The sequence below is a fragment of the Tauraco erythrolophus genome, chromosome 2 (assembly GCF_009769465.1).
Source record: "Tauraco erythrolophus isolate bTauEry1 chromosome 2, bTauEry1.pri, whole genome shotgun sequence".
Taxonomy (NCBI): domain Eukaryota; kingdom Metazoa; phylum Chordata; class Aves; order Musophagiformes; family Musophagidae; genus Tauraco; species Tauraco erythrolophus.
This window is the reverse complement of record NC_141466.1, coordinates 88,152,574-88,175,629: the sequence shown is the minus strand read 5'-3', so window position 1 is coordinate 88,175,629 and position 23,056 is coordinate 88,152,574. Positions and strand designations below refer to the sequence as shown.

The window sequence follows — 23,056 nt, the reverse complement described above, 5'->3', positions numbered from 1 at the left end:
GCAGTTTGCAAGATGTCCCCTGCTGGCCTAAAGATCTTATTGCTACATAAACTAGGCTCCATGTCACTATTAGTTCTTCCAGAACATATCCTGTAGCAGGGAACCAGGCGCAATTATTCCGGACCCATAAAGCAGTGTGACTAACTGTGAGGTCTGGAGTCTGAACCCCTGGTCATCAGGAAGCACCTGCAGAGTCTCAGTATGTAATTTCTGCTCTTTTGTAGCAATCTGCCCCATGGTAACGGCAGACGAATCTCCCTACAGCTGTCGACCAGTGACAGGCAATCTCGTTAGTAGTCAGCACGTGTGGTTCGACAGTCCTTCTCCGTCCAGCTGGGGTACGCCACTGGTGTGCCTCTTTAAGTTGTTTGTCTCTCCAAATCCCATTCAGGCACCGTTTGTAGTGTAGTAAGCACACGGACTCTGCAAATGCTAGGGATCAAATCTAAGTTTATTTTCCCTTTACCAAATTATAGCATACGGAGCCCCTTTCCAGGCTCCAATCAATGGTAGAATCGTGTATTCCTGTAGTTTTAAGTCTTACACAGCAGTCCAAGTATGTGCACAGCCCCCTGTTTATGCCAGGTGTTCTTCTCATGGCATGTGCACGGCCTTGATGCCGACCTTGCTGCATGTTTCTTAGTCTCTGGAACATCTTGATATTATTGCAGGGCTCAGAGATGAACAACAGTCATGAGAACCCTGTCTTTTCACAGAGCTCAGAATCCTCTTCCCTGTCCACATCTCCCCACTGTACATACCACTTATATGGTAACACACCACTCAGACCATTCAATATTAATAACCTCAGTGGCTCTCAGCAGGTCTCATGAAGAGTCCTTAACGGGCTGGTGTATCCAAAGCTGATGGATACACACGTTATCTAGATTTGCAGTGAAGCAATCAAAGTAGGCTACTAGCCCCCTTTAAGAATCATAGAATCATAGAATGGTTTGGGTTGGAAGGGACCTCAAAGATCATCTAGTTCCAACCCCCTGCCGTGGGCAGGGAAACCCTCCACTACACCAGGTTGCCCAAAGCCTCATCCAACCTGGCCTTGAACACTTCCAGGGATGGGGCATCTACATCTTCTCTGGGCAACCTGTTCCAGTGCCTCACCACCCTCAGAGTGAAAAATTTCTTCCTTAGATCTAATTTAAATCTGCCTTTTTCAGTTTAAAGCCATTTCCCCCTTGTCCTATCACTACATGCCCTTGTAAAAAGTCCCTCTCCAGCTTTCCTGTAGGCCCCCTTTAAGTACTGGGAGGCTGAAGAAACCTATCCAGTGGAAGCTACTCTCATATAATCTTTTTTTATATTGTTGTGTGGTACCAGAATAACTGTAATTTCTTCCCCTAGTCAATACAGTACCCCAGGCCCACAGGGTAAAGCTCTAGCACACTGTACTGTTCAGCAGAAATTTTACATGTAAGGATTTCATAATTTCATATGATCTCAAAAGCCTGACATTGTCATGTCTTCCATAGCTTTAGTGGAGCTGTTTGTGCATTACAGCACTTTCTGATGGAAATTATACCCCTAGCTTCTTTGAAGGCTTTAGATTCGAAGTGGACATGAGTCACCACTTTTTTGATACATGAACATTAACATTTCAGTTGACAGCCTGACTGGTTCAGCTGTTATTTAGTTACAAGTTAATCAGTGGCCTTCCATTACTCTTCCTTAAAACATCAATACCTTAGCCGCAGTGATGGTTCAGATCTTTCAGTTTTCAGTTTCAAGACTAAATGCACAAATCTTACAAATCACAGGGAACAAAATAAAAACTGGTTTTTTTCAATGGGCTTACTGATTCATTTAAGCATTCAAAAGCTTAAAATGCTACTGCTACTTCAGAAACTAGTAAGTAGTCTATTCTTTTTTGTTGCAATGCCTGGTTTTTAAAGAAAAACATTGAAGAGAAGCATAAGAGCAAACATGATACAGATTAGATATGAAGGCCAAGGACAAATGAGTTACAGAGAAGTCACTAGTCCTTTTGAAAACCAATTATAGGCCACAGAACCCTTAAAACATACTCACCTCTTCTTTTTTTTTAATCAGTGACACAACACTGTAGGATTCTGAAAGCAGTCAGGATCACTTGTTCATTTGCACTGCAACAGATACTAGAGCAAACCTGTGCCTATGCCTGTCCTGTCTGCCCCCCAGAAATGATTGTGCCTTAGTCTACACAAACATAGTGCCTCAGTCCCTACTTACCTACAGAGATAAAAACCAAGAAACATCACGCATCTGTACAAAACAAAAAACTCTGTGATGTTCTCCAAGCTAGAGACTGTGACCAAATCCAAGATCCTTAGGACTACACTTTCAGCCTTAGCTACACCATCATCCTGATTACAGTTGCCTTTGGATCTCCCTGGTGGGTGTCTGCAATTACAGATGGGCTCACCAGCCCCCAGCGTGGCTGCATTTTCACGGGAGGAAAGGAGAGGGCTGTAGTATCACCTCTCACCACGAGATGGTAGGCGTTTTCTGGTTAGAGGGCAACAGGCTTTTAATAGAACTTTGAGCTGGTGAACTCCTCAGCTTCAGAGAAAATAGAGACAAAAGTAAATTAGGATAAAAAAAAAAATCTAATAAACTATTTATGGGATTGTGAATGAACTGAAGCTTGAGAGGAGTAGGGGAAGCTCACATGCATTGGGCACAAATATAACAAAAAATCCTCAGCTTAGACTCAAGATATTATTGCTAGTGTAAAGATTTGAGTGCCCTTTTCTGATTCTTATCCTGGCTTTTCCTGTTAAGAAACTTTCTAGTTGTGTAAATGTGTTTTATGTCATCAACAAAATGAAACTTTGGTTATTTTTGGAGACAGAAAGCATTCGCAAACCAAATACTGGGCAATTCTGAAGCAAACTTATCATAAAAAGCACCATTGTGTGGATATGTGAAGTTGCATATCTACCTCATGCTGTACACAGATACACAGAACATATTTATTTTCCAAGTTACTAACACTTGTTTCTGGAGTTTTCTTTAAAAAAGTTGAAAGACGCAGCTGTAAATAACTAAGATTTTTAGTCAAGGAAACTATTTCTGTACATACATCCAAGGAGAGAAAAAGTTAACACCATAGACACTACTTCTCACCAATTATTTCTGACAGAAGCTACTTCTTTCTCATCTCTTCTCCAGTTTTAATAAGACCAGTAAACAAAGCCTGGACAAACCCAACACACTAATACTCTTTCATGTCAGAGTTCAAAAAGGCCAAAGCCACCCTTGCTGATCCCATCCTAACAAGATTTGAACTGCTTTATCTTTCTCACATTTAAGATTCTCATGCGACTCTCATTACCACAGTAACAAATCTACATTTACCCCAACGACCAGCCTTTGAAATCAAGAATCACCATTTTACAATGGTAAAATACAGAGATCAAACCAACTAGTAAGTCTGCCCAGCTGTTTAATCGCCTCCCTGCCTCCATCAGAGGGTACAGGCAAATCTTCCCAAATCCATCAACTTCTCTTTGCCATCCGTTTCTTATAAGACGGACTCAGTCCCAGTCCTTGGCCAAGGTATAGGCAAACAAATACTACAGGACTCCACCTTTCCAAATAAATTCTTCTTAGTGCTGCTTGTATTTAGCCCATCCGACCATAGATCCATGCCTTCCCTACCCAGCTAAGGCCAGTTGAGCATAGCCATGCAATCAGGACTGGCTGAGCTCAGGAGCTAGAAAAGCACTTTTTTGTCAAAATGGGCAACAAGCCCAAGTCCTCATTTAATGGCACTCTGCCCTACTGTCCAAGACTGACCCAAAACTTAAGACTTACAAGATACATTGAAATCAGTTATGAATAACTAATTGCTTTTGGTCAGAAGAACACGATACGCTGCAAAAATTACAGAAGTAGGCTGCTCTTTAAATTATAAGTACCATGCACTTTCTTTGACCTTGTTTAAAAAATTCTGCTGACAAATAATTTCCAACTATGGCCACAAATCAACAGTGTTACCCTAACTTAAACCACTGTAAGGCAGAATTTACATTTTTTCCCACATGCTAACAGCTTGACTTGGAACTGTGGGAGGCAGGCAGTTTGAGACAGTGCAAAACATGCAGTCTCTTGCATGAAGCGCTGCGCAGATTGAGTTGCAGCTCTCCACTATTCAGGAAGAAGTATGGTTTACAGTTTCTGTACAACTTAATTCTTAAACACAGGGCCACACTGACTACTCTATCCTTTATGGTAGGCTTCCGAAGGACAGCCCCAAACCCATCTTGCATTCTTCTCCACAGACCAAAGAGAACTGCATGCAGCCAGTAAGGCAACTGGACACTGTCACTGTTTTGTTGGGGTTGCCCCATAGTTGACCTCACAGCAAAACTAGGGGCGTTCCTGGAGCACAAGACTGTACTTTTGCTGTTGAAGAACAGTTATGAGGATCACCCTGTCTTAGATAGCAGGAATTAAATGATACAGAGGTCTGGACATCTTCATAGAAGCTAAAGTGGGTGGGAAGGGCCACTGGTTATTCTGTCAGCACAGAGATGGCAGCCAAAGTACTGGAAAATCTGGGAGAATGGGTCTTGTATAGGAATAGGAGAAAGATATAATGGAACAAAACTGATAAGTCTAGTAGAGCCTTTTCAGTGTTCATGTGATTCTCTAACCTTCATTATCAAATTGGTTACTAATTCAGGAAGAGTTCACTCAGTGTAGGTTTCATACCTCTCTATAGTTAGTAACTCCACTGCAAGTTTCTAGATAAACATCTTTGTTCATCATCTTATCAAAATTAACTCATTTTTCACATGCAAAAGATTAAAAAAGTGCATATTCATTTCTTGAACAGCGGTATCTGTTGCAAACATAGGTGCTTTAAGACACCATGAATCTTGTATGTAAGATGTTTTTACACAGCACAACTAGTTGATAGTTCAGTGGTCCCAAGGTGACTGGTGAGAAGAAAAGAACTGTTTTCCTAGCTGTAATAAAAACAAATAGAGTAAAGTCAAACATTGACAATCTATATTTCTTCTAAAAATAGTATACATTATAACAGAAGATATAAGAATAAACTGAACACTCAGATCCAGTATCTTGTAACAGATATAAAACTAAAACAAAGTGTATACATCTCAATTCATGCCATACAAAGAGGAAAAAAATATTTCAAGTATACTAATGAGTAATCCAGTGTGTGATGAAGTTTAAGGCTAACATTTTCAACCTTCAGTACTGAGTTTATCCCAAATCCACATTTGAACTCTCAGAAGCAGCTTTATTTCCATCAGACATGAATCCTTGCAGCTGACATTGACTTTTCAAGAGCTTCAAGGGATCAGAATTCATTTTCACAAGACAACAGTGTTTCTTCAAAATTTTACAAGTTTTAGCCAGGAAAAGTGGTAGTTTTCAGTTGAACATCTTGATTCAGAAATTCTGCTGCATCATTTTATGTTCCCACTGGGAGTCTTAGGTGAGGGCTCCAGCTCCTTGCTGGACTGGATCTACGAAAGCAGAGCATACTGTAACACAACACACATGTAGCTGTGGTATGTTATCAGTGAGAAAAGCTGTTGGCATACATGCCGGCACTCATCATTCTGAAGAACAACTTAACACACAGACACATGATCCTAAATCATGCAAATATAGGCCCAAGGTATAGGGATTATGTTGGACAAGCTGCATTATAAGCTATTTGCACATATGCAGTGGATGCCCCTAGGAATTCAAAACAGCAGGCAGCCCAGCCACAGCAGTAGTCCCCAAAGCTGATTCTAAAGCTTCTAGCTAAAGACGGAAGATTATTTGCAAAAGTTAGAGTCGACAGACATCTAGGATCATCTGTCTTCTTTCCTAGAAGAGGAACATGAAACATTTGAACTGCAGCCCAAACAATATACAGCAGTAAAATTTCCTCTTTAAAACATGGCTAGAAAACTTACGGTTCTAAGAGTAGCAGCTTTTTCAAGGAATGGTTAAAAACCAAAGTTATTCAAAATTCCAGTCTTCCACAAGCTTTTAAAAAAAGAAAAAAATCAAACCTCAGATTTAGGTCAGTCTTTTCACCTTGAAACTAAATCTTCAGCTTCTTGAAGTCACTAAAATAAAGCTAATTTATGTCACCCCAGAACAAGTGCCTGACATTGGAAACGTTAGTCTTTCCTTCTAGCTCTTCTGTAACCATATCACTCAGCATCTATAGTATAGTATTACTAGAGGTCCCTTTTCATTCTCTTACAGTAAGAAACTCAGTATACAGCATTAGACTTCCCTCAGCTTTGCTACTAATTCTTAGTCATTTCTACTCAAGAAAAGTAAACAGTGCATCAACCTCTACCCCTATTCTAGTTTTTCCCCACATCTTGACATACTGTTCACCAGTGCTTTGGTATATACACCTATGTACATATTGGTATTGTCTGAGATGCTTTTAGTAAGGGTAACAACTAGAAGTAATTTTAAGCCACAACATTTTTGTGTGTGGCATTATAGCTATAAAGTACTTTCTTTATACATCATATTATGTAACTGATTTTTCAGGATTTTTTTTTAAACATTAGAACACAGAAGAATGGTAGGAAAAAGACCAATTTCTAAAATATTTAAAGTGTATATAGCGTAATTCGGAGTATCAACATTCTTTGAGAAACATCAATCTAAACTACCATAAGTGCTTTAAAAAACATCCACCTGGACTGTAGATGAATTCACCAGTTAATTTCCCATTAGAATGGCTTTAATCAATACATAAACCTGTGCTAGTTTCACACAAGTGTGCAACTACTTTGGTGTGGGACAGAAAGTAGGTCAACCCACAGGATTGTAAAGAAAACCACAGCCTGCAAAAAGGGAAGTTATACTCAATACTAAGGATATACTGTGGGTGAGGCATTAGCTGTCACCTCATATTGCAAAGCAAGAGACATTTGAGGTAAACAGGTAAATGCACTCAGAGTGTTTACTGTCTTCAAAACTTTGGAAAGTAATTTTAGGTATAAAGCATTTTAATTTGGGGTTTTTTTGGTCCCTAGTGGTTATGGGCCAGAAAGTCTCTCTGAATTGCCTGATTTCTTCTATAGCAAATATATGTCCTATGATGCAGAAGTACGCAAACAATTATTTTGTTTAACATCTACTCTTGTTTATAAAAGAGATTTAAAGCTTAATTTGCCTGAATGTGATGTTGAAACATTGAATTAATTGTAATCCAGACTGCTGCTTTGAACACCGAGGTGTTCCTGTGACAAATCAGTGTCATAAATCTTAATTTATTTTTTTTTCTAAAAAAGGAAGAAAAAAAATAGCCCCTCATCTTCTACTAGGTAGACCATATAAAATTGTGGAAGGGCTGCCAGAAAGGCCAAGAGACTTGCCTTCTAATTGTGGCTTTCCCAATAACAACAGCACACAACTGACATGGTTCACAACTGCTGCAGCAAAACCAATGGTCTGGCAAAAGCCAGAGGAATGAAAAATCATTTCTCTTCTGCTTAGGAAGCCTACAAACAGCAGCAAAGGAACTGAAGGCATTTGTAGGCTCAAGAACATAACCTGCATTATTCCATCCAGTTTTGGAAGGTTATCTTTGCAACCCTGAGGGCACAGAACATATATATGTGTATACAGTACATAAAGCTTACACAGTATACAAACCATCAGTACAGGCTCATCTTATCTTGCAAGGGAAACCTCCCATGTACTAGTGGCAGCTAGCCCCAGTGTTTAACACATATGGACTAGCAACTTTCTTTCACCTAGAAGTCATTCTGGTAAGTTCTGCTCCCTCTCTTGGGCCATTCCTCCTCCACCCATTTCAGCAGCACTTTTACAACATCGATTCTCTTATAAAATTTACAGAGATCAATCAGCTGCTCCACAGTCCTGTCACTATTCCGTAGCAAGAACTCCAAGGTGGGACTTTGGGGTTTCTGTTCAAGGAAACACAATTCATCGTAAGTCATCCCCCACTTGCTTGCTAAATTTCTCCAGTTTTTCACTGTTGGGTGGCAGGGATCCAGCTTTAGCCTCACTGTATACAACAAGTCCTCGTCATTGAGCATGTCACTGATGGTTGGTGCACGGAATAAGCACAAGGAGCAGGTGCCATTTTCCTTGCAGGTTTTCTTGAGATCTGCAGTGAAAACCATTACACAGGGAGAAGTTAGGATCTATTGCTGTGGTTTCACCGGGAACAGAAAGTTAAAAGTACAAAAGGTTGAAGAGTATTATGTTCCTGTGAATCATTTCTGAAAAAGTCAGTATAGTGACATGTAATGCCTTTCCCTATGAAGTACTCAAGAAATTAACCTTCTAAGACTTCTCTCTTCACTATGCTCAGCGGCTATAATCAAAAGGACAGTAATTTTGAAAGTACCATATCTATACTTTTATAGAAAAGGCATGCAATTCAGTCCAGTGCGTAAGCTGGGATATTCCCCTTTTTCGTTTTTTGGGAACTACATCGCTTCCTTGAATCTGCCATAACCCCTGCTTACATCACCAACAGCATTACGTGCACATTATGTGCATCTTGTAAACATATGTTGTAGGATGAAGGAAAAGGTTTTGCACTTCTCAGCTGCTGCCTTCGTAATGACATGAAATACTTGCACCAGGACAATCTCTGCTGACAGCTGCAAACACAACTAACAGCTAGTACTTTAACATAACGAAAAAGTGGAAATGTTCCTTTGCTTTGTAAGGGCCCTTACAATAAAAGCTGTCCTTGTTCTAATAAGCAAGCCTATTTTAAATGTACATTATGGAAAGGAATAAAATGCATACTCCTCAATGTGTGAGAAAAATAAAAATACCAAGTTGCTGGAAGTAGGTGGTGATATGTTCTAAAATCGGCATCAAATACCAAAAATTGCCATTTAGAGGTCTCCCACACACAACAGTCAATATCTCCCCAGCATGGTGAACCAATGTGGTGCTTTCGGACTATATTATATATTAATAACCCAAAAAAGCATGTAGAAACCAGTTCTAGTCATACTTCCAGTTAAATACTAATTCTAAGATCTTTAACATTGCAGTGGTATAGGGCGTTGTTTGAGCATTTTGGCTGCAGATATGACCTTAATTCTCCCTGCCCCTTTTTGAAGGCGGGGAGAATTTGTTATGTGTGAAGAGTAGCAGATAATGGACACAGCCTAGAAGCACTTTCTAAAGCTTCTGCCCTCCAGCCCCATTGTACAGCTTGAAATAGGGAAGTAACTGGTCCTACTTGGGATGAAACTCTTTGAAAAAGGGACATTACAATAAGACAACTGGTATTAATCAAAAGATAGATTAAAAATCAGAACAGAAAACAGCTGACACACAATTTACAAGTGTTGGATCAGTGCTGGTCTAAGAGACCTGACCTGTGTCTCTGGCAAAGGGAAAATATGGTACTCAGTGCCACCTACTCATACCGTCAACAGCTCTGTTGAGTTTTTTTTTGTTTGCGTGGGTTTTTTATTTGCAGTAATTATTATTGGATTCCATGAAAATTCCAGAAAGATCGTCAAATTGTGATTTTTTTTTTTTTTTTTTCAGAATATTACTACCGATAAAAGCCGCTCAGCTGAATGTAGCTTCTGCAGGCACTTTGTTTTTTGTTTTCAAGAGAAGAACAGGCTATTGTTATTTTTGTAACATTGCTCATTGGCTTGCTTTTTTAGCAGGCCAAAGACAACTTCTGAAGTCTTCAACAAGTTAGGACGTGTAGCAACAACACTGCTGCAGACACATAACTTCGTACAAACGCTTAGATTCCCTGTTAAGGGGAAACATGTTCTGGTGACATCTTTGCTCACAGGTATTCCACAGGCGTTGCAGCTGTTCTCTACAGAAATATGTATGTGCACTATTCTGTTCTTCTTTTGCACCCTAACGTCTTGCTGAAGTGAGAAAAAATGTATTTGCTTGACCCAGATCAAGATTTAGTTCTACAAACACGGCAAAATGAACGTAATCCAATCAAAGTTCTGTCTCAGCTCAAAGGGCAGGAGAGCACTCTATCTGAATTTCATCTTATTTTGCTTTGCAAGGATGCCAGAGTAAGTTCTACCCTCCAACAGAAGAAGGAGTAAGGAAAACACAGGGCACAGTTATAGGTAAACAAAACTAAACCAACCTGCTTGTGCTATACCATGTGCAGACTATCATAAGCATTATGAAGAACCCTGCTTTTGTAAAATGCCCTGTGTTAGATACTGATGAGCAGTGACGACCTACCCACCTAATTGCATGATCCTAATGCTACATGATAGGACAAGCTTCTTTATTAAAAGGAAATTCTCAGTTGTTCACTGTTAGATTAACAGGGCTGTATGTCATCCACACGCACCTCACCCCCAGCTGAGCTCATACAATGACAGGATAAGCCCCCATAGCCTACTGCCAACTTCTGCTCTCTGTTTACAGATTTCTTCCAAAGATGGATGTACTAGATATATTTGGAAAAGCCACTTTTACATTTTGTATGGTCTGCATTAATGATCACCACCCCATTTAGAACAAGGAAGAACTAGTAATGAAAGGAGCTCCACAAGCATTGACTACCTAGGCAGTTCTTGGTTATGACAAATAGCAGTTTTTATTGAAGTACTTTCAAAGAAAATCTAGGAATAAAATATGTAGAACAGTAAAGATGACATATTACCTGAAAGTGATTCACCACTATGGTTTTGTGTGTCTTCGTCTTCCGGCTACAAAGCAGAAAACAAATATAAATCAAAACAGTGTATTTGAACACCAGAATAACTATTTGGCTAATTTACAATTGGCAGGAGATTACTTAAGGAGAATCCTGAGCTTCTTGTAAAGTCAGTCAGGGAATATATCTGGTTTTGAGGAATTACTGACAATCTGCAGTCTTTTCAGGCAGCATTTTCATGCTTTGGCTCACAAAACTGCCCTGTTGATTACATCCACTGAACAATGTCATCTTTATTAATGATATGCTACGGGGTTACATCTTTTGAATAATTTGTTCTTAATCCCTCAACAGCTATTCAACAATTCACATGGCTTGATTAAAAAGATTTTTAAATGCTTTGTAATGAGAAAAATTATAATTTTGCCTGTAACATGCAGCAGTAAGGGACTGTTTTGTTGATCCAGGAAAAGTGGAGGAGCTTTATTTACAAATTTCTTTACATACATAGGAAGCTTCTCTAGACAACAGGTCGGCTTGAACATTTCTGCTGGTCCACATCCAACCCTCCTACTGTTCGAAGTAAACTCCCTCAGCGGCTTTTTGCCTGCTCATTAACCATAACCAAATTACTTAGCAGCTTGAGACTGCAACACACATCGTAACATTTCAGTTCTATTATTTAGAGAGCAAAATTTAAAATCTGAAAGGACAGCAACCTTGATCCTAGAACTGCAGGAAACTGCAGCTGCCCTTACTCTAACTATGCGGGTGTGGAGCCAGCTGAAATAGCTTTCTTCTGTTGAGGATTTAAAGATGAAAGCAGAAGGGGATTTTCCCCTTAGCTGCAATAAAGTATTGTTGATTTCTTGTATCGTGTCATTATTCCAAAACTATTACAGCAGGCTTCTCCACATTTTGCAGGCTGTGCATGCAAACACAAGTCAACTGGGTCACAACATAGTGTAATAAGATACTCTATTCCTACCTGCTACACCTTCTTTACTAAGAAATTCACTAAAAATAGAACAGAGGCAGTTTCAGTTGATGTGGTGAACACGTATACGTTCACAATCCAATTACAAAGAAGGTAAACTATCTCCAAAATATTTAAAGACTTTGTTAGGAAAGGAAAAATTTGCATGCTGTTTTCAGCATTTCTTTATTCCCTGAAAAAGGCAAGATCAAACATGCAACACCAATTTACCCCACAAAACGTCTGCTCTCTGCTCAAGAGAGATCTAACACTGCATATGCCACTTGCAATAGAATAATCCTTGCCATTATCTTCTAGTAGTTTACTTTTCCAGAGGCACCACATAAGCTTTCTCTGGACAGAGCTTTTTAAACACGAACTTGGCCTTCATGGCAACATGTAAGCACCCAAAGTTTAAGCAAAATTAAGTCTGGAGATCCTGACTATACAATCATAGGATCATAGAATGGTTTGAGTTGGAAGGGACCTTTAAGATCCTCCCGTTCCAATCCCCGGCCATGGGCATGGACACCTTCTTCCACTATAAGGTAGTCATTATCTCCATTCCCTCAAATTCCCTAAAAAGGTACATTATTACTGAGCCCTGAGGAGCAAATCTCCAGAAATTTAACTCATTGGGAGAATGCGGAGTTGCCCATCATAGCTCAGTCTCCCTAAAGAGCTGTTTCAAAAGAAACAAACAAGCAAATAAAAATGAAAGGGGGAGGAGGAGGAAAAGTGGATACTGTTCACTTAGTTTGCAATAGCTAAGTTGCTGTCCTGAGCTTCAGTAACGTTTCCCAGACGTCAGACTTTATGAATTCACAAAGTTCAAACTACATTGTGAAAACTAATACCTAAATGCCTTTAAGAGATGCCATTATATTCATGTGTTGTGACAAAAAAAAAAAACCAAGAGTGACTAGTACTGCAAATAGTACAAAGAAAACCAGGGATACTTACCTATGCCATATAACTGTTTTCAAAATTTGTATTTTTACTGATCAGTTATTATCTACTTTTATCAAGTCACATGCACCCAGGTTTGTTCAAGATCATTTTCTTGCAATGTAACAGCAATAAGACAGTGTAGCGCTACTGCCCATGAAATGAAGGTATTAAGCAAGAGTATTTTTGCCCACAAGTAAAAGCTAATCAATCTCTACAGGTCTAATCAAAGCCATAAAACTATGCAGAGTCTGAAGATAAGCAGTAAGTTATTAGCACCCTAATACACTGAAATATCTTTACAGTGATTCAAAGCTGGCATTAAATGTTTTCTTCTTGATGATGGGAATGAGACTGTTACCTCCATCATCTGTGAAATGCATAACACACTCAAGATTGTTTCTGATGAAATTCAGCTGGGACTCTGCCAAAAGGAACTCCTTTTATTTCTTCGTCTCGCTGGAAAATGCTCATTCATTTCTCTTCTCCAAGTTTTCTGCTCAACCCAAAGAGAATCAATTTGAAATTCAGCAAATAACATTCATTTGAAAGATGGTACCATGGAGCATGAGGGTCACTCAGCATTGCCCACCCTAAGGCAACACAAGATTTCACAAACAATGCAGAGTGTTTCCACTACAGGAAGAGCAGCTGTCCCAAAGTCAAAGCAGCACAGTCAAATACCTGCCTAAGCGCAAAACACAAGGAGTCCAAAACCTAGTATTCCTTACTTCTTCACTTATTCTCTGCCCTGGCTCTATTTTCCACAGGAAAGAGGAACAGTATGCAAGACAAAGCCTTAACTCTGTCAGCTCTTCTTCAGAGCACCTACACACCAATCAAAAACTATTTAAACTACAAAGTACGTGTTAATGATTAAACAACTTTTCTTTTGCTCTTCTCCACAAAAGCTCACTTCATTGAACTCTTGAAAAGAGAGCATATTTCTGGTCTGTTTTACTGAGTAATTCCGTGCACTCCAGATATAGTCTGAAAATATATTTATTTGTTAACATACTTAGAAATAACTTAGTTCACATTTAGGTATCATTTTTCTTACCTGTTGGATTAAGCCAGAATCTGATGTAAGGGTCTTGATGTTCACAGATGCAATTTCCAACGTAACTTGATCTGTTAGGTATTCCTCATCTAAGACAAAGACCGTGAAACACTGGTCTTCCACTCAAACACAAATTTAAACAGTAAGACTATCAAACGTAAAGTACAGGTGTCTATCATACAAAATTTAACTCCATATCATGATCAGTCACTGGGAAATGCTGGATTAAAAGCCCAAAATGTTAAATTGGCAGAGACTGCAATAATCACGCAGAGTATGACTGTGCAAAAACAAAAAAAATCCTTTTAGAGATCAGATGTTAGTGTAGCAGTTGTTTTTTAAACAAACGCCACATTATTTCTGAAGCAAGAGTCATGCTCTTCTTTCAGAAAGCTGACCAGAGAATATTAACCAAACCAATACATCGAAGTAGGCAGAAGATGACTGTCACAAGTCAATATAATCCCCTTTTGCTTTGTTTTTCTCACCACACTTACAATGATAATTGTAGGAATATGTACTACACAAATATTTACTTTTTATTCCACCCCTTCGTGAATTAGGCTCATCCTACTTATCTCTACTACACAGGAGTTTTCTGAAGCACTGAAATAATTCGTTGCAAAGTGTGTTTATCAACTGCCCTGGGAGTTCACTGGAAAGCACAACATTCTCCAGTACAGCACAAACTCTATTTACCTTTCAAGCTTCACTTCAGCCCTCAAAATGAGGTACAAGGGATGCATAAGCCCTTGTGAACCTTGTGCAAACAAATTTCACTCTGCATGATTAATAAGGTCCTCATTATCAATTCATTTGCATAATTCTCCTGGGTCAGGCACTGAGTAACCATTAACACGACCTTAAAAGAGGTTATATTCTACACATTTTTAGACACAAGAATTCTCCATGGTGGTCACTACGTTTCTGGTGTTGGTACATTTCCATTTGCTGTTTGTTTAGTGGTAAGATCTCATTAAAGAACAGCTATTATCTTTATGAATCGTCACATAATAGAAAGAAGACGTATTTCCTTACCTCACTCAAGAAATTCATCTGAATCAAATAATTAATCCTTACACTTGCAAGGGAAAAAAAAATATAATAATAATTTTCCTCTTTTTCTGGTTTTATAAGACTGTTGAAACTTTAAGCCAAATAGTATTCCACCTCCAGCAGGGTAAACGTTTAATAAGGATTGTCTTTATTCTCTGTGACCATAGGTCCAGAGACAATAAAAAAAAAAAAATCAAAAAAAGCCTGGCTGAAATGCGGTGTATGGGCTTCAGAGTTCCACTTCATTTGTGTGGAAACATTGTGTGTGAAATTTGGTCTATATCTGAGTGGAGGTAGAATTATAATCAAAGCATGATGTAAACATTAAACCTAGTCCTGCAAGATTAAAAGCTCCCTCAACTCACCTTTAATTCATAATTGGTAGAGGGTGCTAAGAACTTTAATAAATTTTGGCCCCAAAGTGGTCCATTAATTAATTGACCTATAAAAGCAACAAAACACCCCCCACCTCACCCCTGGCCAATGCACTGTCTATTCAAACATTATATCTGAAGCAAACATAATTTTGTGTTAAACAGAATCGGACCTGCACATCTGTAGCGTTTTTTAGCTCACAGATTCATATTTCTAAGTCTGTATTTTTACAGAAATAGTTACGAAAAGTCATTCTCAGAAAAAAAGTTTAAATCACAAAAATAAACAGAATATTAAGAGGTATTTGTATCACCTTCAATTCAAAAGGGGAAATGTCAAGCTACATTAGTAATTACATCTTTTTACATTTAGGAAGAGGAAGCAGAAACTAAAACTAAAAATAAACCAAGTTCATTTCCTTTCTACAGAAAGTGCTGAAATTTCTACTTCCTCTCAGCTTTCCATTTTAAACTAAATACATTTAAAACATGCAATCTCAGGTTTCAAACAACTTTGACAAATTTGAAATTCAGGAATTTATCTAATTAAATTTGAAGAGGACCTGATATCACAGGTGAAAGAAAAAACAAGACATGGAAAAGAACGTTACAGAGAAATTGCTTTAGTGTTAACAATTTTGAAGGAACAAACCACCTGGCTGCAAATAAATAGAAAATAGTTTATGATTTCAAATTAGTTTTCGTCCCACGTTTTCCTTCCCTACTGCGCAGCACTTCTGAGAGGATGCTCGTTTCCTCTGGCTGGCTCCCTCAAGTCCCCAAAATAGTCTCCAATCTTTCTTTAACCCCAGTAGTATATTGCTCACACTCCTCAGCAAAAGTTTCCACTGTGACCAGCTTTTGCATAGTTTCCTGTGTCTGTGCTTGCTGCAGACCTTCTGTGCGACGCAAGATGGAGAATACACCACCTGCAGAGCGCTCCTGAACTGAGCCCCTGCCAGGGTAGTCCCTGGACAAAAGCCAATGGTGAAGCCCAGGATGACAAAAAGCCCCATCCCACATGTCAAAGAAACCATAAATGGGATATTCACACCGTGTAATTCAAGTATTTGACTTCAGTGCAACACAGAACCTGCACTCCCTCACTCCATTTCTGTGAGGAAATGCAGGAACTTGTGCAGAGTGGACCTATATTAGGTTCCCAAGTAGACAGTATTCGTACCTGCTGAAGGTAAAAGATGGCATGAATCGTTAATTGGTTATAGGGCTGAGAATGCAATCAGAGGCAAGAGACCTGGAAGGTATTTCTGGATTGTACTTCTGACAAGCTGAAGGCACTGGTAATCTCTTCAAAGTCATCTTCTAACATTATCATGTCTCTACCATCTGTTCTCTGAACACTGTTTTTTGATGACACCACTGTATTTTCCTTCCAGATTGAGAACCAAGATCTTCTGATGATAGTTTTAGACTGACTTTTAGATCAAAATTAAACTTTGGAAGAGAATTTCAAACGTACACCAAACTAACCTTAAAAATACAGAAGACAACACTACATTTAAAACATAAACATCTAGGAAAAAGTAAGAGTATTTCAATCTGTTGGATAACACCAATGGTTTTGTTGCATGAAACAACAGAGATCTATGACACCTGAATAGACAGAAATCACAATTCTTACCTTTAGGTACTCCTGTGTCTTGGACAGGATATTTTTCAGTCTGTCACAAAAAGGCAAGAGACACAGATGTTTGCCGTTTTGAGTGTAATTGCACTCAAGAAAGAGCATATAAAACTGCATAACTATAGTTGCATCTCTTAAATTGCTACCAGTTGATCTGTCTGCAATCAGGTATAGTAACACTCTTCTTACGTGGGAATTGAGATGCTACTAAAGCTACTGATTAGCACATGCAAAAGTAATAGGGATTGCTGCTTTGCTGCAGCGTTTTTAAAGGTATTACTTTTTAGTGAAAAAGCAGAGATTGGGAAACAAATTTTGCATTTAAGTAGCAAGATAATCTAGAGAAGGTAATGCATACCAGAAGTAATAGAGATGACTTCAAACACCTTTTTAGTAGATATAAGCTTTTACTAAAATGTTACTGCACTGAAATAAAAAAATACTTTTCCCTTCCGCTTTAAAATTAAAAAGCTGATTAAGATGCAATAGAAAAGTATTATTAATGAGTTTAGGAGGATAGCTGCTGATTTCAAGGCATCTTACAACTTACTATCACACCTGAAATCCAACTCCTTCCCTATCACCCCTATCCTTATGTAAAAGTAGGCATGGCTTTTATGGAAGCTTGTAACCATGCAAACAGATTGAAGACATCTTAATTTGAGGGAGTAGAGGGGATAAACAAACTTTCATTCATCTCAGACATAGCAACTTTTCTCCACCTTTTAAAAACTCCCCTTAGCAAAATACAGCATCTAATTTATTCAGTCCACAGAAAACAATCACAAAGTCTATATCTCTCATGAAAACCTGCTAACACAAATTCATGTACATAGACTGCAATAATGGATCGCAGTGAAGGATCAGCATTTAAAGTACTAGTGAAATTTTCATCTTCCTGCTGACTGCCTGTTGCAGGAAGAAAACACCAAGGCAAAACAACAGCTTGCTCACTTGCCATTCATAAAGCAAACCAATGCATTTCAATCTGTTTACATAACTACATTAGACAACAGTCTTCTCCGGGCTACGCAGCACTGTAACTTTTCCCTAGAGTAAACAATCCATATCAACATTAAAAAGAAAAACTCTTAAAAGTCTTCACAGAATTTCATGTTACTTTTACCTGATGTATTCCTGTCTCAGCGTAAGGTTGGCATGTTTAACATCCTAAGACACAAAAACTTGTCCTAAACAGTGTTACTCTGCCAGCCAGCACTAGAGCGCGCTGCTCGGTCTCCCCCCTCGGTTGAACCGAGGCTGCTGTAAGGCGCTGCTGTTGGGTCTTACTTTCCCCTGACTTCAGCCAAAACAGGTACAGGAAGGAAAAAAACCTTAGTACAATTGAAATTTTAAGCCCTACGTGGGTGTTCTTATCCCTCCAATCCATATATCATATAGAAGAATATCAGCATCAATCTTTCTCAATTGTTGGGTTTTTTTAAATTACAAAAACCAGTACTGTCACAGCCTGTAGAGGCTATCCCATGGACAGCTCAGCTGATACCATCCAATTCAGCTTATGCACCTATTGTTATTTTTATTTACACTTTAATTGCACAAGGTTAGGAAATTAAAATTTGTTTATACAATCATACAGATAAGCAAACCCCTATATATATCCAGTTTGACTTAACATCCTTGAATGTTTTACCTCACCTCTGCATTACATACCTGTAGAGAGCTATAATGATTTGAAATGTGTTAGACCAGAAACACATACCATTGCTAAGGAAAGAGTGCTTGGATCCGTATCCTCCACTGGCTCTTTTGCTGCATGATCTGCTGGAAATAAGAAAGGTTTATTACTGCGTAATCCTGAAAATATTTCTGTCTGGTCATTCACATTTTGCTTCTTTGTCTGACCAAGATAGAGCACAACTATGCAGCCATTACCTGCATTATGTCAAATTTGATTTCCACAAGAAAACATGACAAACTAGAAAATGTCAGAGCTACTAGCATATAGATGAGAAACTACATGCAACAAGGAAACCTAACTCTAAGCTAACAAAAAGTAGACGTAAATGAAAATTCTAAATTATTTCTAGTAAAAAAAATCACAAACCAATTCAGCAATAAAGAATAAAATCCAGTACATCTGCTAAAAGCTAATGTTCATTCTTCGAGTGGCAGCACTGTTTTCTCCTTAGAGCACTAATTCAAACAGTAAACATTCCCACTACAACAAAAAATAATACTACAATAAACGGCAGACTGTACTATAAAAACAATGTAAAAAACTGTATTTGAAGTAAACATTAATTATTTGTATACAACAAAATCATAAACTTCAATTATATTAGCATCAAAAGGATACAAAACCAAATCTTCAAAGCACTTGCAGGTGAATCATTAAATGTCAACTCCTTTGCACTGATGGCTAAATTGTCAAATAATGGTGGAGTACTGACCAAACGTGCACAGAGAATCTGAAAGAAATCTTATATAGAACTCAGGATTCACACCATCACTCCTGTAATTTAAGATTGCTATGCTATTTCCTTGGGGAATCTCTTCTGTTGGTAAGTATCACGTTTTCAAACACTGAAAAGTATTTTGAATGATGTAGTAGGATTTTAACTCCATTCTTACCACTCTCATTCTAAAAGTCCTTACGCTTACTACAAGAACACATTAAATGTTTTCAACTGCAACCGGAAAGAAGTGGTTGGAATCAATATTTGGTGATTACCTTCTCCCAAATACAGAAATTGGTGTGGTTTAGAACACAACTTAGTCCCAGAAATGAGTTACCAAACGCCCAGTATAAACACTGAGCCCCATATCAGCACAGAAGTTACACAGACACTATTCTAACCAACTCAAATTTAGCATAATTGTTTATTTCGAGGCCTGCTCCTACAAATCCACTCAATACAACAGAATGACAAGCTAAAGCATAAGACAACGCAAGACAGTACGATAAACAGGTCTGAAAATAAAAAAGGTGGCGGCAGCAGGACAGAAGCAGCCCTGGGGTTCCAGGACACAGCTGCGCTCCCTCCTGCTTCTGCGCAGCAGCCCCATCCGCAGCAGTTCCTGGGTGCCCAGTGCATGCCCAGCCCCGCTCTGCAATGCCAGGTAGAGCTTTTCTTGGTGCTTAGTGCCCACAGGAAGACCACACGCATTTTCCAGACAGGTGGCACACGATCAGAGGGGTCAGATCTAAAAGGCTTGGGCACAGCCTTTGCGCACGGACACACTGGACATTGTACAAAGGTGGAGGTCTCTGAAATTTCAGATGAGCATGTTCACGCTGCAGTGCAAAGTTTAGGAAGATCTACGCAGAAGCGGAAAAAACTCCAAATCAAACCCCCATATTCTTGTCACACATGCCCCTTTTTGGTAAATATTAAATCCCTCCTCCAGAAACATGGTATTAACAGAATGTTCTGGATAAAGTCTGCCCTGATAGCAAGGGCCAGCACAAACTGCCATAAGCTTCCCAACTCAAACACAGAGAGGGTGGGAGTCAGACTGGGATATGAGAAAACACCGTAAACTGGCATAAGACACTGCACGAGAAGAGGGCCAAAAAACGGAGGATCCAAGTGGGAACTGTGGTGGAGAGCTGCGAAAAAAAATGGAAAAGGCACTGGGACAAAGAGAGAAGCCCGCCCTGTAAAGGAAAGCTGAAAAAGGAGGAGGTACGGGGAGCCAAAGAAAGGCTCCAGGGAAGAAGGCCAGCCCAGGCATCCCTAGTCTCGCTGTTTCTCCACTGTCAGCAAAGACCGAACAAACCCGGTAGCAAAGCACACAGCTTATCATCAGTTTATTCTGGAGGCCTTACCGCTCCTCCCTATGGATTCTTGGCCGAATTAAAAAAAACAATTAAAATCTTTCTTTTGCCCTTGTAGTATAAGAGGAGCCTTAAAGTAAATGAAAGCAGATCCTGCAAAAGGTCGATGCCCTGGTGAACCTTGATGGCTACTGTAGCTATGGTAAGGGCTTCATCTCCTGTCTTCTGTCACATCACCAAGATATGGCCAAGTTACACTGCGACACCGGTAACTATTTACTTTCCACAACCCAGACAGAAGCACTGAAAAAATGGGAGAAGCTCCAAGAATACCAGCATTTGAAATAGGGATTTGACAGACCCCAGGGTGACCCTACAAGAGGTGATGGGGTACAAGGTGGTACTTTTAATTGACTCTTGCTTTCTAGGTTTCACACAGAAACAGAGTCACTATTTAATCTATGCCTCTGCATCTTTCTTGGTTAGTACCCATCCTAAAAAGTATTTTAAAACCATATTTCTTTCCCTATACCTCAATTTCTTCCCTTTCGTTTTTCTAGTTCTTTATGAAGAACAGCAATTTACATGGTTTTAAGGTTGCAGAGGCTACCAAGTCCCAACATTTTCTATGAGTGGCATGTACGTGTACAAATATTTGTACCTAAGAATAAATGCTTCGCATACTGACTGCAGATGATTCACCATGGTCTTGTTGATCACTGATAGTTGGCAGATAATTTGAAAACCACAGACTTAATATTTAATTGTGAATAAGGCAATTAAAATGTCATGGCCCCTCTCTCTTGCCCACGTGTACCTCCCACAGCATTCTGCAGCTCATCTCATACAGCTGGATGCAGGTGCACAAAACAGCAGAGAGGAAAGTTCTGTTTATCTCAAATGTAAAACATCCACAGTTTTGCATGTTGAAAAGTGGACAGGAAATATAGGTATCATCTGACTGACTATTCTGTGCAGACTGTTTGATTTCATAATTACTTTGACGGACAGCTTGATAACAACATTATCAGGGACCCCTCAAAAAAATTGCTATCACCATACTCCCCACTGACAGCATACAGCCACTGGCCTACATTTACTTCCCCACACTGCTGTCAGGAACCACATGTGAGCTGACTCAGATGGACATAAATCATCACATGCAAATTGACTCAGACAGACATAAGTCAGGTTCCTCGGTTGCTCCCAGGCTTCCTTTCTGCCACCCAGCACCTGCACACTGACTGCTCAGCAGCTACTGGGGCTCTTCTGCCTAAACCTGTCCAGCATAACCAGTCTGCAAGAGGAGCAGCAGACTTGTACCCATCACCACCGTTTCTCTCTGTTCAATACTGCTACTCTAACAGGGAGGCAAAGCTGTGCACTTACCAGTGTGAACAGTTTGTCAATTTTACATATACACCTGTATATACGTGTATACACATTCAGACTTCTAATGCTGCATCTGCTCTTCATCCTTGCGTCAGAAGGAAGTCTGAGATGAGTTTTGGAGACCTCAGCATTCTGAGTTTTTTTCCCTGCAACATAGCCTTGACACCACTAGGACGGAGCGAAACGTGTAAGGTCTGCTGTAGTTATGTGTTTCAACCATACACATGGAAGGCCTCTTTCAGGCCAAGGCAGGGCATACGCATTAACAGTACAACTTAGCACAACTCAAACAAAGTGATCGCCCTAATACTAATGTTGTTCATAGAGATGAACCCTTTGATTAGACCCAAACTAACAACAGTGCTTTGACCACAGGCACACCAATTTCAGATTTGAATAAGAGGAGGAAATACAGCAAATTATATCAGCATATTCAGCTCTTTGAAAAGTTTAAGTTCATCAGCACTTACACATTTTTGTTTACTGTTAACTTCTCAAAACTGTCACTGTCTGAGCAGACAGGTAGGGCAAAACTGTGATGCTGGCACACCTGAGATGTGGTAGTCAAAAGCCATTTGCACCATTAGCCAAGTAAGTTAAAGAATGGGGGCTTCCTAACCACCCAGAGTCTGGGATGTTAAGAAAATCTCTTCTTAATGCACTGTTAGAAAGCACAGACTTCTACGCTAAACGCTGCAGCAGGCTTGACAAGACAAGTTGTGCTAAATCACATCAGCAAAGCACATGATAAGTTATTACCATGCTTAATTAGCGCGTGCGGGGTGGGGAAGGGAAGAACTAGCAAACCCTTGTAATCTCGGCTGGGCTCTTCACCTGGCTCCCATGAGCCACGGCCGCGGGTCACCCCCGCCGGGGAGGGAAGCGGGACAGGACACCGAGGGCCGTGCAGCTCCTGCCCCGGACCCGCGGGGGGGAGGCTTGGGAGCGGCTCCCGCCGCCCCTCCCGCGGGGCACGGCACCGCGCCCGCCCGCCCGCCCGGCTCCCCGCGGCGGCGGCGGCGTCCTCACCTGCGGGCAGCGGGTCCTGCGGCGCGGCCATGGGGCGGGCGGCGGCGGCGGCGGGGTCCCAGCGCCAGCAACCAGCGGCGCCCGCCGACGTGCCCGGAACCGCCGCCCCCTTCCTGCCGGAGCCCCGCCGCAGGTAGGGCCGGGCGCGGGGCCTCGCCTCGCCCTCCGCGGCGGGGAGGCCGGCCCCTCCCCCCGGAG

The 23,056-nt window shown here is 40.1% G+C and overlaps 1 protein-coding gene across 4 annotated transcripts; it reads right to left on the bottom strand.

Annotated features, from left to right (window-relative positions):
- Window positions 1-5,028: 5,028 nt before the first annotated feature.
- EDARADD (EDAR associated via death domain) lies at window positions 5,029-22,889 on the bottom strand. Of its 4 annotated transcripts, XR_015223027.1 has the most exons (7): window positions 22,859-22,889; window positions 18,419-18,477; window positions 16,693-16,732; window positions 13,621-13,709; window positions 10,643-10,688; window positions 5,934-8,122; window positions 5,029-5,492 (listed from the first exon to the last, which is right to left on the bottom strand). XR_015223027.1 is itself a non-coding variant. In XM_086631585.1 (6 exons), the coding sequence occupies exons 1-6, from the start codon at window positions 22,887-22,889 to the stop codon at window positions 7,746-7,748; spliced, it is 672 nt and encodes a 223-aa protein (XP_086487711.1). In that variant the 3' UTR covers window positions 5,029-7,745. The 4 variants fall into 4 exon arrangements, 3 of the variants coding, with proteins under 3 accessions (XP_086487711.1, XP_086487712.1, XP_086487710.1); XM_086631585.1 differs by having other exon boundaries at window positions 5,029-8,122; window positions 13,621-13,736; window positions 18,419-18,480; XM_086631586.1 differs by having other exon boundaries at window positions 5,029-8,122; window positions 18,419-18,480.
- Between the last annotated feature and the right edge of the window lie 167 nt (window positions 22,890-23,056).

Excerpts from the sequence above, each read along its gene's own strand:
- EDARADD (XM_086631585.1), bottom strand. The coding sequence starts at position 22,889 with ATGGCCGCGCCGCAGGACCCGCTGCCCGCAG. Across the intron at positions 18,481-22,858 it reads GCAGGACCCGCTGCCCGCAG|CAGATCATGCAGCAAAAGAG; the intron begins GTGAGGACGCCG and ends TCTTATTTCCAG. Across the intron at positions 16,733-18,418 it reads GCACTCTTTCCTTAGCAATG|ACTGAAAAATATCCTGTCCA; the intron begins GTATGTGTTTCT and ends TTTTTGTGACAG.